Source organism: Phascolarctos cinereus, unplaced genomic scaffold (genome assembly GCF_003287225.1).
Source record: "Phascolarctos cinereus isolate Bilbo 61053 unplaced genomic scaffold, phaCin_HiC Scaffold_3;HRSCAF=262, whole genome shotgun sequence".
In the NCBI taxonomy this organism is placed as follows: Eukaryota; Metazoa; Chordata; class Mammalia; order Diprotodontia; family Phascolarctidae; genus Phascolarctos; species Phascolarctos cinereus.
Window position 1 is genome coordinate 110,315,063 of NW_027555736.1, and position 17,541 is coordinate 110,332,603.

General features: G+C 42.9%; 1 protein-coding gene across 2 annotated transcripts; it reads right to left on the reverse strand.

The window, feature by feature from the left end:
* Nucleotides 1-1,095: 1,095 nt before the first annotated feature.
* NMB (neuromedin B) lies at nucleotides 1,096-7,818 on the reverse strand. Of its 2 annotated transcripts, none has more exons than XM_020966550.2 (3): nucleotides 7,555-7,818; nucleotides 5,931-6,103; nucleotides 1,096-1,389 (listed from the first exon to the last, which is right to left on the reverse strand). In XM_020966550.2, exons 1-3 carry the CDS (start codon nucleotides 7,700-7,702, stop codon nucleotides 1,354-1,356), a joined length of 357 nt encoding a protein of 118 aa, XP_020822209.1. In that variant the 5' UTR covers nucleotides 7,703-7,818; the 3' UTR covers nucleotides 1,096-1,353. The 2 variants fall into 2 exon arrangements, with proteins under 2 accessions (XP_020822209.1, XP_020822197.1); XM_020966538.2 differs by having other exon boundaries at nucleotides 7,537-7,818.
* Nucleotides 7,819-17,541: the final 9,723 nt, after the last annotated feature.

The window sequence follows — 17,541 nt, forward strand, 5'->3', positions numbered from 1 at the left end:
GGGTGTGGCTTCCAAGTGGGCCCTTCCCTGGAGAAGTCAGTTGGACTGGGGAAGGGGGCGGCCTGGCCCTCACTGGACTGCGAAAGTCCTAGCATTTAGAACTGGAAGGGACATTAGAGGTTACCTAGTTGTTCAACCCCATCATATAAACTGAATCAACTGAGAATGTCACAGAATTATTAAGTTGGCAAAGCCATGGGCACTCTTGATTCCACATTTAAGACTCATTGACTCTATTCCAAGACTCATAAAATTTGGAATGTTAAAGGGACTTTAGAGATCATCTGGTCCAACTCTCTTATTTTGCAGATGGGGAAACTGAGGCTCAGGAAAGAGAAAAAATATATACACAGCCAGTGAGAGGAAATGACTTACCCACCATCACACAGTTTGGGGCAGAGGTAGGATAAAAACTCAGACCCACTGACTCCCATTGGAGCATCCCTTCTCTGTTGTGTCCAACTCTTTATGACCCTGTGGAGCAACTGTATATAGGGTTTTTTTTGGCAAAGATATTGGAGAGCTTTGCTATTTCCTTCTCCAAGTTCATGCTGGCAATGGGTGCTGGAAGACTGGAGGGCCAGAACCCTTCCTCTCCTGCCCAAGAGGCATCCCTTCTACTATACCATAACCTTCACTTTTTTGAAGACCTATCTGTCTATGCAGACTGAGCCAGACTCCTGAGGGGAGAGTGTACTGTCCACTAAGGTCCTACAAGTATGGGATGGAGCATATAGGGGCTTAGCAAAGTGCCTGTTACACAGTATAAATGCTTCTTGACTGACTGACCCCACCCTTCATCTCTCATCAGAAGGACCACTCTGGTTGCCATGGAGCCCATAGGGCTACCCATAGGGAATAGGAGAGCAGCATTCTTCTACAGGGACTGTCCTAGTCAGGTAGAGTCAAAGAGTCAAAGACAGAGTTTCCCAGCAAGCCATGGTTGGGAGGGTGAAGAAGTGGGAAGCACAGGAGCCAGTTTGTCTTTAAAAAGCCATGGCCTCACTTGGAGCCGACCTCTTCTTATCTCACACCCTCTCCCTCACCCCATTGGTGAGATTCCCACAGGAATGGCTAGAATGAGCGGCCCACACATTCTGTGCAAAGAATAAGGTTTTATTCACAACCTCAGCAGGGATGCAGAAAAAAAATATACAGAAGATACATCATTCGTGTCTTGAAGAACAGCATTAACAGTGAGTGACCTCAATCAAAGATTATAGAAATGATGTAGCAACAAGGGACTGAAATTACTCTTCATCAGACTGTGGCAGTACCTCCTGATGGCCATGCTCTGAACTCCAGGCAGCTGCTTGGTCTGTACAGTCTGAGCCGTAGCTGCCAGTGACCTGACTACTTCTCCAGCTGCTGAACCAGCATCCATAGGTCCTAAGGAGGGGAAAATGGTATCAAGAATTGCCCTTTGGAGGACTCTACCAGCCCCACCTATCAGTTATCAGAAGGGGACAGGGATGCATAGATAGCTCTGGGGTGGGGGGAGAATTGTGTCCCTCAAATTAAAGAGGCTAGAGCCTTGGAAGGAGTCACAGGAAAGAGTTGGGAACCTCCTTCTTGAAGCCTTCCTGAGTTTTACCCAGAATTCTTATTTCTACAGACCCAAGAGTTGAGTGCTGTGTTTTTCTCTCTGCTCTTCTCTGTGAAGTGAGCAGAAGGAACAATTAAGAAGAGTAGACAACTAATCTCTATTCAATCTTCTATACAGAGATGGACCTAGGCTGTAGATCATCCGTGGACCATGGCATGCAGTATAGTAACATCACCCTGCATATGCAAAATAACCCAAGCCTCACTTCCCAACACTTCCTCCCATTAAGGCATTCTGGAGGGAGGGAGGGGGAGAGAGAGAGAGAGAGAGAGAGAGAGAGAGAGAGAGAGAGAGAGAGAGAGAGAGAGAGAGAGAGAGAGAGAGAGAGAGAGAGAGAGAGAGAGGCAGTTAAATGAGAGGCAATGTTGGCTGATGGAAAGAACAATGGATTCAAATGTTTCAGCTGCCATGCACAGGGCAGATGGGCCAGATGAACTGAAGCAGCAATGCACTTTGAGGGCAAGAGAGAAGGCAGTACATGCCAGGCAAGTCAAACCACATCCCCCCCACACCTCAATCACCATCTATCTCCCCTTAGACCCAGATGGAGACAATCCAGGACCCTCAATCCAAGAAGCTTGGGAATAGCATTGCCCCATAAACCACCAGACCAGCTTCCAGCCCAGTGCCCTCAGCCATCATCCTGGGAAGCAACTGCTATGGAGATGCAGCATGGTAACCACTCCTGCAGGTGCTACAGCCTCAGCTACTGAAGACCCAGAAAAGTTTTTGCCACCAAATGCTTGGTGCATTCAAATAGTTCTACATCAGGAACCAATATTATTTTATCAGTGGAAGTAACATTAAAGAACCCAAAAAACACTGGTCTTTTCCATCTGACTTGTAGTTAAAACCTTCCACGTGTGTTATCTGCCCTAGTAGAATGTGAGCTCCCTGAGAGCAGGGAATGTCTGGCTTTTCTATTACATCTTTAGCATTTGGCATAGTGCTATGCACATAGTAAGTGCTTAACAAATTATTCATTCATTTTAGGCTTGGGTTTGGAACTCAACTCTTCCAATTTACTGCCTGTGTGACTTTTAGCAAGTTACGCATAGTACTTCTGAGTCTCAATTTCTTCATCAGTTTAAAAAAAAAGGAGGCTGGGTTATTGATAGAACACTGGGCTTGAAATCAGGAAGATCTGAGTTCAAATCCAACCTCAGCCACTTAGTAGCTATGTGATCCTGGGGATGTCGCTTAATCTCTGTTTGCCTCAACTGTAAAATGGGAATGGCAGCGAGGTGACACAGTGAATAGAGCACCAGGCCTGGAGTCAGGAAGACCTGTGTTCAAATCTGGCCTGAGATGGTTACTAGCTGTGTGACCTCGGGCAAGTCACTTTACCTTGTTTGCCTCAGTTTCCTCATCGGTAAAATGAGCTGGAGAAGGAAATGGCAAAGCACTCCAGTATCTTTGCCAAGAAAATCCAAAATGGGGTCATGAAGAGTCAGACACAACTGAAACAACTCAACAACAACAACAAAGTGGAACTAATAATGAGTACCAACCTCCTAGCATTGTTGTGAGGATGAAATGAGATCATATTTATAAAGAGCTTAGCACAAAGCCTGGCACACAGCAATCTCTTTCTTAATAAATGCTTCTTTCCTTTCTTCCTTCCTTCTATAGGTGGTTCTATATCAAACTGCCCATGCTTGGTCTGGGGCTATTCCACCATTCTGCTACATAGTCACCAACCGAGGCTCTGGGCTAGATCCTGGGACCCTTTTGTATGACTACAAAAGGCAGAAAATTAACTTCCCACTCTGCAACAGAATGTAAACTCCCTGAAGGCAGGAACTATATGGTCTTTGTATCTCCAGCATCCAAACCCACAAAGTACCTTGTACTTAGAAGGTGCTCCATAAATTATTACTGAATTGGATTGGGGAGAAGCAACATAGCAATGATTTGCCTGCCCAAAGGATGATTGTTCTCCTCACCTAGTATCCCAGGCACAAAATCTCAAGGATCACAGAGTCAGTCCAGACATTGCTGCTGTGATGGGGACATTGGACAGGCTCCGGGTGATAAAGACTGAGTTTATATGCAATCAAAGGTTCCGATCTTGCCTCTGCCACTAATTTATTGTAAGATCTTAAACAAGTCACCTAAACATCCTGAATCTCAGTTTCCTCATCTGCAAAATCTAGGAGTTGGAATAGATGATCCCTAAAGCCCTTTCTAGCTATAGCATGTGATGATCTATGGAAGGTGGAGGCTATGTCTAATTCACCTTTATATTCCTCACAATGTCTAGCACAGTACCTTACACATAGTAGGTCCTCAATAGTTATTGTATATTTGAAAGGAAACTGAAATATGTTCCAAGGAACACAAGCTATTTGAGGGGAAAGGCTGATTAATTTTATCGTTGTATCCTCAGCACCCAGCACCCAGTAAATACTTGATAAATGCTTGTTGAGTTGAATTTATAAATGATTTGTATTGATGAATGGAAAAATTGTAGTGAATACTTCAAAAAAGTATTGATATTTGGTTTTAGAATTGATGTGATTATTTTTGGTAGCAGAAGAACGTGCAAATGGAATCTTCCCAATGATATCCTTTATGTAGGCCAATATTAAAATTGACTATATATTATAGGCTTAAGTGGCATTAGATATTACCTCTAGGTTCTATGGTATACAGCAGGTTTTATAAAATGACAGATACAATTTTAGAAAGGCAAAATGATGTAATAGAAAGATCACTGGATTTGCAATCAGAGGACTTAGGTCACCTCACTCAGCCTCAGTTTCCCCCTCTATAAAATGAGGATAACAATACTTGAACTACCTACCTCACAGAGTTGTCCTAAGGCTCAAATAATAGCAGTTCATAGGTATATAGGGTGTCTTAAAAGTCTTAGTGCAGTTTCAAGTTATTAAAGCTTAAAACTCCACTAAGCTATTCACTGCATTAAGACTTTTGGGACATCATATATGCCATTTTAAAGTTCACATGATGCTTTACATATTTTGCCTCATTTGATGCTCACAACAACCCTGTTATGTAGATGCTATTATCACCATTTTACAGATAAGGAAACAGAGGCTCAGAGAGATTAAGTGACTTTACCAGGGTCACACAGATAATAAGTGTCTGAGTTAGGATCCAGGGCTCTGCTAATGTTTGTAAAATGCATTGTAAATCACAAAATGTCACATAAATATAAATATTAATGGTAGACAGAGCACTGGGCAAAAAATCAGAATGCTGGGATTCAGGCTCTGGCTCCACCACTTATTAACTCTTTCAAGTCATAAACTCCTCATCTGGAAAATGGGAATAAATAATATTTGTGCCATCTACTTCGTTGAGAAAGAGGAATGGGAATGGGAAACAATTGCTTATTAAGCACCTACTATGTGCCAAGCACTATGCTAAGTGTTGTACAAATATTATCTCATTTGAGCTTCATGACAAGCCTGAGAAGTAGGTGCTATGATTATCCCCATTTTCAGTTGAAGAAACTGAGACAAAGGTTAAGGTCACACAGAGCAAGGGAGTGTGCTGGATTTGAACTCAGGTCTTCCTGACTCTAGATCCACTGTGTTACCTAGCTGCCTCTAAATAAAGAAATAGTGTCTGTGAAATCCTTTGTATTGATAAAGTACTGCATAAATGTGAGGTATTCTCTTTTTTTTTTTTAAAGGCAGTTGGGGTTAGGTGACTTGCCCAAGGTCACACAGCTAGTAAGTGTCAAGTGTTTGGTCTAAGGCCGGATTTGAACTCAGGTCCTCCTGACTTCAGGGCCAGTGCTGCCCCTAAATGTGAGGTATTCTCAAGTATTAGCCACAGCTAGATTGGAATGAGGTGGAGAAGGCAAAAGAACATAACCCTGGCAGAGACTCAAGAGTGGGAAATACTGGACAAGGACTGACCGATCTCCCCATTCCTCTCTCCAAGTGCTTTGCTACTGATGCCTATATTTCATATCTTTTTGCCCTGCCTTAGCTGCAGTATCCCTAGCAGGGTGCTCAGCTCACCCTGAGAGGGCAATAAATATTAAATCACTTTTCTTTGGGCGAGCTAGATTCTCACAGAGTAACTGAAGTATAAGAAGGGAAAGAGATGACTGCTTGCAGCTACAAACTCATCACAGCAAAGCCTCCAGCTCTGGAAGCCTGAAAATGGACTTACCAAGAGTTGGGGTAATTGAGACTTTACACCAGAGAGCCCCTCCATCCCTCCTTCCCTGCTACATGAAGGGCACCCAGGAATATAGGTATGTCATCACAAAATATTCATCCTCTTCCCTGAGCACGCTTCTCCTCTGTCCTCTAGGGCTGTGAGCAGGGTGGTAGGAATAGATCACCTGGGCACTCACTGCAGGGCCCCCTTGGCTCATGCCCAGGGATTTCTTCAGCCGGAGGATCCTAACCAACTCATGACTCAGCCGATCTTTCATTTCCTCCAAGGTGGTGTGGGAGGCTGTCCCAGGAGAAGAGAAGGCCAGGGGCTCCACACTCTTCCTGCCCATGAAGTGACCTGGAAATGAGATGTAGAAATCATGGAGAGGGCAAGGGATGAAAGGGAGAAAGTTGGGGAAAGGGAGAGTGAGAGAGGTGACCTGAGGCAAGGTGTTTCTGGGGAATGAATGCTGGCCTGAGGATCAGAAGATCTCAGTTCCTCTTTGGGTTGCATAACCTTGGTCAACTCAGCTAACCTTTCAAACTTCTCTGTGGTTTAGCTTTCTTGTCTACAAAATGGACTGAGTTCTATGATCCCTTAAGCTCTGAGATGCTATGATTTCCACCCTCCCACCCTCACACATATATACCTCTCTTATCCCTACCACCCCAGCTTTTCAGCACCCGGGGTATGAATGACCAAAGGATCATAAGATGTAAAACTGAAACTGCTTTAGAGGTCATTAAGCCTGACCTCTTTATTTTACAGGGAAAAAAAAGGTTCTGAGGTGCAGAGAGTTTAAGAGATTGACCTAAGGCCATGCAGGTTAGCAGGCAGCAGAGCTGGGTTTCAGAGGGATGTCCTCTAAGTCCAAACCTGGTGAGTGCTCTTTGCACTATACTGCAAGATACCCCAAGAAACCTTAGCCAATTCTTCACACTCTCCACCTCTCACAGCTTGTAGGGGAATGTGAATGTATTTGCCAATCTCTTCATAAATCTGTGCACATTTGGTGTTTATTTATGTGTGCATGTATCTCCGGTATTGAAGCTAGATGGGGAAAAGGACAGAGGTCCCATCTATTTCTTTTCTGTCTATTCAGGGCCTGGGGAGAAGAGAAGCTGATGAATAGGATGTTGAAGGATAGAAAAGGGGTAGGCAGATGGGACTAAGCATCAATGGACTAGTTCTAGGTCTGTTCCTTTCTAGCTGTGTCTCCTGGGGCACGTCATTCAAGCTGAGTCCTAGTGTCTTCACCTATAAAATGGAGATGGCAACAATGGTACTGGTATAGTGGATCCTGAGTGGGAGTCACCAGGCCTGGGTTTGAATCAATCCCAGGTCCAGCAAATCATTTATGCTCTCTGAGGCTGTTTTCTCATTTGTAAAATGAAAGGTTGGACCAGATGACCTCTAAGGTTCCTTCCAGCTCTGAATCTATAATCACATGATCCTCTTCACAGGGATATTACACAGATCAAATGAAAGAACAGATCAGAAGGCATTTATAAAACTCTGAAGGGTGAGCCAGAATTATTGAAGTGGAGAAAAGAGGGAGCAGGAAGGGAGGACAAAAATGGGTGTTCTGAGAACAAATAGCAGAGGGACAGATGAAGGGAATGAAGAGGGAAACTAGCGAAGGGAGGAGAAAGAGACTCGTAGGGAGAAAATGGGAAAAAGGGGTCAATGGGAGAGGGAAGACAGGGAATTAACATCTGGAGGTTCACAGAGCCCTGCCCCACCTATAAAACTGACACCCCAGATCATTTTTTCAAACCCAGTGGGTGTACCTGTGGCCCAGAGGTTACCTCTGGGGTGGATTTTGGTCTTGGCTGCTTTATTCCGATGTTCCGCAAAGTCCAGGCTGAGTGTGGAAGTACTGGAGAGGAAAGCAAGGAACACCAGGCAACTCAGGAGCCGAGGGTGCAGAGGTCGGCGGGTCAGCTCAGAGGTCATGCTTGCCTTGGACCCAAATCCCACTGTATACCACTTGTAGGACTTGTCCCTGTCTAGTTGCTTCCTCTGCTCCCTCTCTCCTGCTCTGGGATTTCTCTTCAGCTCCCCTCCCGGCTTCCCTCAGCTCCCTTTAAGTCCCCTGGCCCTGGGGGTGGAGTCTTCCCTATGAATAATGCACAGATCTCTATCTACACTCTCACTGCCTCTGCAGTTCTAGGCATCTGTGTTAACCTGTCCCTGACTAAGCAGCTCTATCTGAAAGAAAGGCAATGAGATGCAAAGCTGAGTGATGGCTCTGGAGTCACAAAGCCCCGGGTTCAAATCCATGCTCTCTCACAGGCTAGCTGTGAGGGACCTAGGACAAGTTGCCTTACTTCTCTGTGATTCCCTTCCTTTAGCTGGGAAAAGAATTAATACAATTCAGGGGTTCTTAATCTGGGGTCTGTGAACTTGTCGGGGGGGGGACTGATGGAGTCTTTGATCATTTGTACACTGGGTGCTGCAAAGCTGGGGTATGAGGGAATGAGGCTATAAAGACAGCTGTCTGTATGTGAGTGTCTTCGGAATATGTGGAAATCACAACATCTCAGAGCCTGAAGGGATCTTAGAACTTAATTCTATGTATATGTATATTCAATAACTGTGTTTCAATGTTGTTACTCTCCTTCTTAGTGTGGTGCATTTTATTTTGTGCATTTAAAAATATGATCTGAGAGGGGAACCATAGGTTTCATCAGACTGCTGTATCAGACTGTGGTCCATGCCACAAACATCTTGCACTAGAGGATACCTAAGATCTTTTCTGTATCTGTGATCTTGTGACACCCCCACCCCCACTCCAGGAAGTCTGATGTCTCAAGACTGCAAGGAGATCACAAGGTCCACAGACCCAGGAGTAATCAATCCTCTCTGCTCCAGGAACCTCAGGCTCATTAACACAGTGGCTTGCATAGAACTTTAATAATAATAATAATAACAAGAAGCACTTAATAAGTGTTTATTAATTGATTGATGCCTAGTAGTAAAACTCCCTCTCCTTCTCTAATCTCCAGGATGTGTCCTGAGATGGACAAGTTCATTCATTCAACAAATACTTTGGGATTTCCTAGACACTGTTAGGGTGCCTGACCTCACAGTATTTCCAGTCTTAGTCGGGCAGATGAAATTTGTGCAAATAATGATAATCCAAAGCAGGCTGTGGTAATTGCCACAAAAAAAGTGAAAAGAAAGTCCTATCAAGTATTAAAGGAGGGAGAGACCATGTCTAATTGGGAGGTGATTGTGGAATGAAGAAATTTCTTTTCATTAACAATTTTTATCATAGATTTAGATGAAGGTATCAAATGAGATGGCATAATCTGATTATTAAATGACATCATGCATGTGAAGTAGTTTCGTACATCTTAAAGCACCATATCAATATCAGCCATTTATTTTAAGCTATTTAAGTTTGCAAATGACCAGGTGAAATCAATGACAGAACTACAGGATGGAGAAGATATGACTAGGCAGCAGTTCATGGGAAAAGATCTAGGGGTTTTACTTGGCTGTAAGTTCAATATGGGTTAAAAGTGTGATGTGCAAAAACTTTTAAAAATGAATGTTAAAATTGTTTTACATATAATTGGGGAAATATTAAATTTTTTTAAAGCATAATTCAAAAAAAATTTTTTTAATGTGGTGACAAACAAGAAAAGCTAACACAACCTTAGACTGAATTAAGGTAAATACAGCATCTAGATCAAAGCAGACTGTAGTCTGCTATATTCAATACCAGTCAGACAACACTTGAAGTAGAGTTTGGTTCTAAGTGCCTCACTGAGAAACTGGAGTAGATTCAGAGAAAGGTGATCAGTATTAGCAAATGGGAAGGGGAATGAGAGAAGGGAACAAACATTTATTAAGCACCTATTATATGCCATGCACTATGCTAAGTGCTTTACAGATGTCTTGTTTGATAAGCAGTCCAGAGATCATAGCATACCAAAATCAGTTGAAGGAAGTGAGGGTAAATTTAGCCTGGAGAAGAGATAATTTGAGGGGAGAGTCAGGTTTTGGGATTTCACTAAGCATAGGAAATTCCTAGTGAGGGAACTTCCTCCAGCAATGTAAAATCTGCAAATGCTTTTTGACTGGCAGTCTTAGAGCACTGACTGGTCCCTAAGAAGCTAAGTGCCTTGGCCAGGATCACACGAGAGATGAGAGTTAAACTCTGGGCTTCTTAGCTCTGAGGTTGTTTTTCTATCCATTACACCAAAGGTGTCAAACAAACAACACTCCTGAGTATGGCTGAACCAGATTAAAATGTAATTGGAAAGTATTTAACAAAATAAATTAAAATACAATAAATAGATAACATTACGTTTTAAAACAAAGTCAATATGCTGCCTTTGGGATCCTTCTGTATGGATTAATGCCTCTATCTCTGTTTCAGCTGGACAGCACAGCTTCAGGCTGCCAAGTGGGGTGTGGGTGGGAGGGCAAGATAGCAGCCTTCAAATAGGACTAGACTCAATTCTGGATGGCATCAGTGGTCAGAATTAGAACCAATGGGTGTAAATCACAGGAAGTTAGGCTTCCCCTCCATGCAAGCAAGATCTTCTTAATGCTTAGAGCTGTCAAAAAATGCCATGGGCTACCTTAAGAAGTCTTGAGTTCTCTGTCTTGGAAAGGGTCTGAAAGGAATCTCTTACCCTTGGGGATACCATAGAGGGGATTCATGCGATGAATAGGAATATGTACTCTGTGATCTCTAAGGTTCTTTTCAACACTAAGATTATTATACTAATTTTAGGGTGGTGTTTGGTGAGCCTGGAAGGATGTGTAGGATTTTAACAGGCAGAAATCGTGTAGGGAAGTAAAGAGAAAGGAAGGACATTATAAACAGGGGAGATGCTGTGAAAAAAACAGCATCAAACAGTTGGTTTTGCTTTCCTGGCTTTCTTTGTTACAAGGGAGGGTTCAAGTGGGGGAGGAAAAGGGAGAAAATATATTGGGAAATGACTGTAAAAAAAAGGCATAAATAAAATTTATTTTAGGAAACGAAAGGAAAGGTACTGAAGTGGGAGAGAGTGGAATATTTGCATGAAATGATTACTAGTGTAATTGGCTGGCACAAAGGGTATCTGTAGGGGAAGAGTGGGAGATAAATCAAGAAACATAGGCTAAACACAGAGCATGGGGGTCCTTGGGTACAAGGCTATCACATTCAATGAATTTTATTCTGTAAACAGTCAGAAGGCACTGAAGGCTTTTGATCAGAAGAGTGATATGGTCAGGTGATTACTGGTCACAACACTAGGAAGGATTATTTGAGTGAAACCGGAGGCAGAGAGATTGGCCAGGAGGTTATTGCAATTGTCTAGGCATAACGTAAGAAGCATCTAAATTAGGGTGAAGGCAGTGGAAATTAAAAGCCTTTTTATGGAGGCTGATCCCAAGTATCTGGTGGGAGGGAGGGAGGAAGCTATTCCTAATTAACTCTAATGTTGGACCCTCCATAGTTATTCTTTGGAATGAACTAGTCAGTAGTTAGAATGATGCCTTGGAGGTACTGAGGTGCCCAAGAGACAAAGGAAAATAGCAAACAGGCATATTGTCACTATGGCCTTGGCCTCTACATGCACCAGCAAAGTGCTAGTCATTCTGAATTACTCATTTTGGTCAAAAACATATGGAGTCACCATGGGATCTGGAGGAATGCTTCAAAATGGATCAGAAGTTCAATTTATTTCCACAAATATATTTAAATACTTTTTATGTGCAAGACATTACTCTAGGTGCAGGGGGTAGAAAAGTGAAACAATAACAATTGAACCTTCAAGGAATTTATAGTCTGATAGAGGTATATAAAATGTACACAGACAAATGTGATAGAAGATAGGAGAGCCAAAGTGCAATAAGATCTGAGGAAAGAGAACATTTTCAGCTGGGAGTAGTCGGTCAGTCAGCAAATATGCACTTATTAATTGCCACTGGGGGTACAAAGAAGGACCTCAAAGTCTAATGGGGAAGACAACCTACAAACAACTATATACAAATGAGTTATATGCAGGAAAATAAGAGATAATAAACAGAGGGAGGGCACTGACATGAAGGAGGATCAGGAAAGGCTTGTTGTAAAAGGTCTGATTTTAGCTGGGACCTGAAGGAAGCCAGGAAAGTCAGGAGATGGAAATGAGGAGGGAGAGAATTCCAGGCATGGGGGGCAGCCAATGAAAATGCCTGGAACTGGGAGACCAGTGCATTGGATTGCAAAGTACACAGAGGGGAATCAGGTATCAGAAGACTGGAAAGGTAAGAAGGGTCCAAGTCATAAAGGGCTTTCAATGTCAAACAGAGGATTTTCTATTTTATTCTGTAGGTGATGGGGAGCCACTGAAGTTTTTTGAAGGGGAAGAAAGGGGACATGGTCAGAACTGAACTTTAGGAAAATCACTTTGGCAATTGAATGGAGGATGGGTTGTGGTGGGGAGAGACTTGAGGCAGGGAGAACAACCAGCAGGTTATTGGGATAGTGAGACATGAGATGACTAGTATCAGAGGAGAAAAAGGAGCAAAAATGAGAGATATTATGAAGGTAGAATTGACAGGATTTGGCAAGAGATTGGACACAATTGGGGGTGGGGTGGTTGTTGTTGTTGTTTGTCCTTTGTACTAACAGAGGACCGTGAAGTCAAGAAGATGATGCCTTGACATACAAGGGGATTGGATTTAAGTGAGGGAGGTCTGTACAAAGTCACCAGCCTCGCTTCTCCTCTGGAGCCATCTGGGTTCAGTGGCAGGATATAGATCAGGAAGACTGGATATGGCCCTGGATGCAGTGGGAGACCTTGGCCTTTTAAAGTTAAGGTCTTCCCCAGGTCTCAGTTTGACTGAAGCAATGCCCACTCAATGGGAGAGTGAGAGAGAGCGAAGAGTTGAGGATGACATCTAGGTTGGGAGTCTGGATGACTGGAAAGATTGTGGTACCCTCAACAGTAATAGAGAAGTTAAGAGGAGGATAGGGCTTGAGGAGAAAGATAATGAGTTCAGTTTTTAAACAAGTTGAGTTTAAGATGTCTAGAGGACATCCATTTTAAGATGTCCAATAGGCAGTTGGAGATGTGAGTCAGCAGAGAAATCAGGGCTAGATTAGTAGATTTGAGAATCAGAAGCATAGATGACAACTGGAAGCTAAGATCACCAAGCAAAATAGGAAGAAGAAAAGAGGGCCCAGGATAGAGACCTGTGGGATCCCCACAGTTAGCGGGCATGACTTAGGCAAAGATCCCACAAAGGAGACTGAAGGAAAAGTTAGACAAGTAGGAGGAGAACCAGGAGAGAGTTGTAGTGTCATGGAAAGCTAGAGAAGAGGGTGGCAAGGAGAAGGTGATCAGTGATATAAAATGCTGCAGAGAGATCAAGGCATGAGGACCAAGAGAAGACTGTCAGACTTGGCAATTAAAAGATCCCGGGTAACTTGGAGAGAGCAGTTTGGGCAGAATGATGAGGTCAGAAGCCAGACTTCAGAGATTTAAGAAGAGAATGAGAGGAATGGAAGACAGCCTTCTCAGAGAGTTTGGCCAAGAAAAGGAGATGAGATATAGGATGATAGCTAGCAGTGCCAAATGGATTGTGAGTTTTTTGAGAATGGGGGAGACCTGGACATGTCTGTGTTCATTGGTGTATCAGATAGACTTCACGGAGAAAGTGGCCCTTGGGCTACAGAAGCAAGCTCAGAGAGAGAAATGAAAATGTTAGGGATATGGGCCCTTAGAGATCAGCTAGTTCGTGCCCCTCATTTTACGGATGAAGAAACTGAGGCTCAGGGAGGTTAAAGTGACTTTCTAGAAGTGATACAAACAATAAGTTGAAGATGTAGGATTTGACCCCCAAATCCAATATTCTTTTCACTAGCCTCTGTTACTTTGCCCTCTGCTCCGTGCTTTGGATTCACGTCAATCAATCACTATTTGGAGCACCTACCATGCCAGTGCTGACCTTATATAACACTTCGGGGTTTACAAATAGCTTTTCATGCCTTACTTTTTCATGCCTCACAACATCCTGCATACCCACACTGTGCTGGGTGGGGGATCTAGATGTTTAAGGCGTGAGCTACATCTGCCTTCCAAGAATTTACAATCTCCTGGGGAAGAATTGACTCACATGCACAAGGAGGCGGAGAAAAGCCAAGCCGACCATCCTGGACAGTGTCTGCCAAAGGCGGGCAGCTCTCCCTGATTTTGGCCTCAGTGAACTGTCTCTGGCTGATCTCCTAGCCTCCTCCACTTCTCATTCCTCCCCCTCCTCCGCATTTACACCTCTTTGCTTTGCTGTTAGCCCTGCTGCGCAGATTTAGCTTCTTTTCTATCACCCTCCCCGACACAGTCCTTTGCTCTGCACACAGTGTCTCTCCCTTCCCCCAGCACCTAGTTTATCTCCTCCAGCCTCCCTCTCTATGGCCATTAACCCTCTAGTGACAAGATGCTTAGGTTTGAACGGAGGGGGCTCTGAGGAAACTGGGAGACCTGCTGTGCAGAGTGGGTGGCACTCTGTCTGACCTCAGCGATATTGCCATTTCCTACAGAAGTTTTACTATCTATTCCTTTCTCTCAGACTTCCTTGTGAGGTTTCTCACACTGAAGGCAGTCAGGATATCAACTAAGTCCCCCTGAGCCTCAGTTTCCCCATTGGCAAAATGGGAATAATAATCCTATGAGAAAATCAAACAACACGTTTGAAAAGAAACTCATCACTTTCTCCCCAATTCCACCTTTCTTCCAAACTTCCTTCTTTTTGTTGCTAGCCCTACTATACTCTCAGTCACTCAGGTTGCTATCATCCTTGACTCTTTCCTGACTCTCACTGCCCAATAACAACTACAGGTATTCATACAGACCTAGAGCTGGAAGGTTGATCTTGAGGGCCAACTTATCCAAATCCCTCACTTCACAAATGAAGAAACCCAGGCCAAGGGAGGTGAAGGAACTTGTCCAAAATCATACTCGTAATGAATATCAGAGTCAGGATTTAAACCTAGGTCTTCTGACTCCAGAAGCAAGTGTACTTTCCCCTTTACTGACCATGTTGCCTCAAATCACTGACGAGATCTATTGATTGGACCTCCAAAGGATCTCCCATATATCCCTTTCTCTCCTTTACTGCTGCTACCTAGTTTAGACCAGCATTACTTCTTACCTGGATTATTATAATAGTTTGCTATTTGGTTTCTTTGCTTCTGGGCTCCTCTCTCCAATCTGTTTTTACATCTTTGCCAAAACAACCTTCCTAAGGGATGATGGTCCGATGATGTCATTCACCTGTTTAAAAACGTTCCTTAGTTCCCCATTACCTCTAGGATAAAGTACTAGCACGTCTTCCCCTTCCCTGCACCTATTCTGGATCCAACATTCCTTTTTTATTTCATATTCTTCTTCATACACTCCACATTCTACCAGGTGGGTGCTGGAGCCAACTCAAACTGGTTTGTGAGAACGGATTATTGAATTTTCAGTGTTAGCATTTACACCTCAAAAATAGGCAAAGCTACAAATCAGATCTTGCCATATTGCTTTAATTGTTGAGACATAGGAAAGAAATGTAGAAAATGTTCATAATGCTTTTTTGTTGTTATTCTTCTTACTATGCTATTTCAGAAAGTACCTTTGCTTTAAACTTTTTGTCCTTACTCTGGACTGTAAGACTGTGTTACAGTCATGGTTGACTAGAGTCAAAGTAAGCACCCTGGTGGGGGCTTATTAATTATAGTTGCGGGAATGCAGATGCATAGAGCACCTTGAACCTGGAGCAGGAGCACCATGGAGTCCCATTGAGTCCTATGGGATCGGTGCTACACTGAACTCAGTCTTTTACCACCAATGCCCCCATTCTTCAAGTGCTCTTGTAGATTTATGAGCACTCATCCAGGTTGCACATACTTGAGCTCATGGATAATCTTTTCTGACTGCTAATTGAAAAGGCCCCCAAACCTAGCTCAAGAAAAGTCTTTTCCACACATAGACTGATCATTGAGGCAATTTAGATTGAACATATATTCAGCACTCACAACTATCTGGGGCCAGGAGGATGGGGGTAGGGAGGGATCTAAAATGGCCTGGTCCTCATAATTTACTTAAAGATGACATACAGTCAGTGACATTGGGAGATGGCTGTTATCTCAGGATAGGCAGTCTGCTCAGCTTAGAGAGCAATAAATATCCTGAGAATAACCTTCACAGAAGCTACTGTTATCTTACCGTGGGGGGAAAACACTTTCTACAGAAGTTACAGGAAAGAAAAAAAAATCTGTTGAACTTTGAGTATGTAATCTTCTGAGGTTGCAGGCATCTATGATTCAGAAAAGAAAAAAAAACAACTATGAATCCTTGCCTTAAAAATCAAATTTTATTTTCACAAAGATCTACCTTCTCTTTTTTCCCTTCCTCTCCTCCTCCCATTTATAAAGCAAGAAAAACAAAACCCTCATTACATACAAGTATAGTCAAGCAAAACAAATGACCACATTGACCATGTCCAAATACATACATACATGTACACACATACATGTACATATATGTATATACACATACATACATACATATATATCTGCCCTCTAGGAATCTCTGTCAGGAGGTGGGTGGCATTAAACTATTAACTCAACATGAGATACACACACACACACACACACACACACACACTCACACTGAGTTTGGTCTGGAAATACTTTCAGTTCAGCAAACCAACAGGAGAGAACAGGGAGAGAAGAAAGGAAAAAATAAAGGAAGGGTAGACTTAGGGAAGGATTAGTCATGAGCGAAACAAACCTTCAGCCTAGATCATGAAGAGATTTAAAATAATAGTAATAGCTAGCATTTGTATAACACTTTAATATTTGCAAAAGGCTTCACAGATGTTATCTCCTTTTATCCTCACAATAATTTTGGGAGAAAGGTGCTATGATTATCTTCACTGCACAGTTGTGGAAACTGAGGCAAACAAGTTAAGTGACATGGCCACGGTCACACAGCTAGCAGGTGTCTGAGGCTAGATTTGAACTTACGGCTTCTTGACTGCAGGTTCAGGGCCCTATCCAATCTCCACCTAGCTGCCTGCCTAGAAGGAAAGTAAAGGTAAACTAAAATTTTATTTTATAAAATGCTTTGCATTCAAGAAAAAGCAATAATAATAATGGCTAACATTTATATAGCCCTACTATGAGCCAAGCACTGTGCCAAACATTTTTCAATTATTATCTCATTTGATCCTCACAACAGCCCTGCTAGGTAGGTGCTATTATAATCCCCTTTTTATAGATGAGGAAACTGAGGCAGACCAAGGTTTTGTGAGTTGCCCAGGGTCATACAGCTAGTAAGTGTCTGAGATAGATTTGAACTCAGGACTCCTTATTCTAGACCCAGCACTCTAGTCATTGTAACAAAAATGTCTTCTGCTTACAAGTATTCCAGACATGGAGGTGTTCCAAAAGAGGAGAAAGACAGGAAGGAGGGAATACCAGGTAGTAAGATGGGATGAAGCGAGGGCATTAACAGTTTGCTGGAAAGAGAAACACTAGGTTCCCCCCAAATAGAAGGGGATTATCTACTAAGTCATAACATTTAAGGAATGATGATGAATGAATGATGAAATGATGATGGAAATCATCGAGCGTGGAAAGAACCTGGGTCCTGGAGTCAGAAGGTCTGTTTACTACCTAAGAGACTTTGGGCAAGTCCCTTCTCTTCTCTGAGACACAGTTTCCTCCACCATAAAATAAAGGGATTAGATCAGATGGCCTCTGAGGTCCTTTATAGTCTTAAATCAATTATTCTATGGAATTCCATTATAAACAGGTTACC

Excerpts from the sequence above, each read along its gene's own strand:
- NMB (XM_020966538.2), bottom strand. The coding sequence starts at position 7,702 with ATGACCTCTGAGCTGACCCGCCGACCTCTGCACCCTCGGCTCCTGAGT. Across the intron at positions 6,104-7,536 it reads AGGTAACCTCTGGGCCACAG|GTCACTTCATGGGCAGGAAG; the intron begins GTACACCCACTG and ends TCTCATTTCCAG. Across the intron at positions 1,390-5,930 it reads GCCCTGCAGTGAGTGCCCAG|GACCTATGGATGCTGGTTCA; the intron begins GTGATCTATTCC and ends TCCCCTCCTTAG.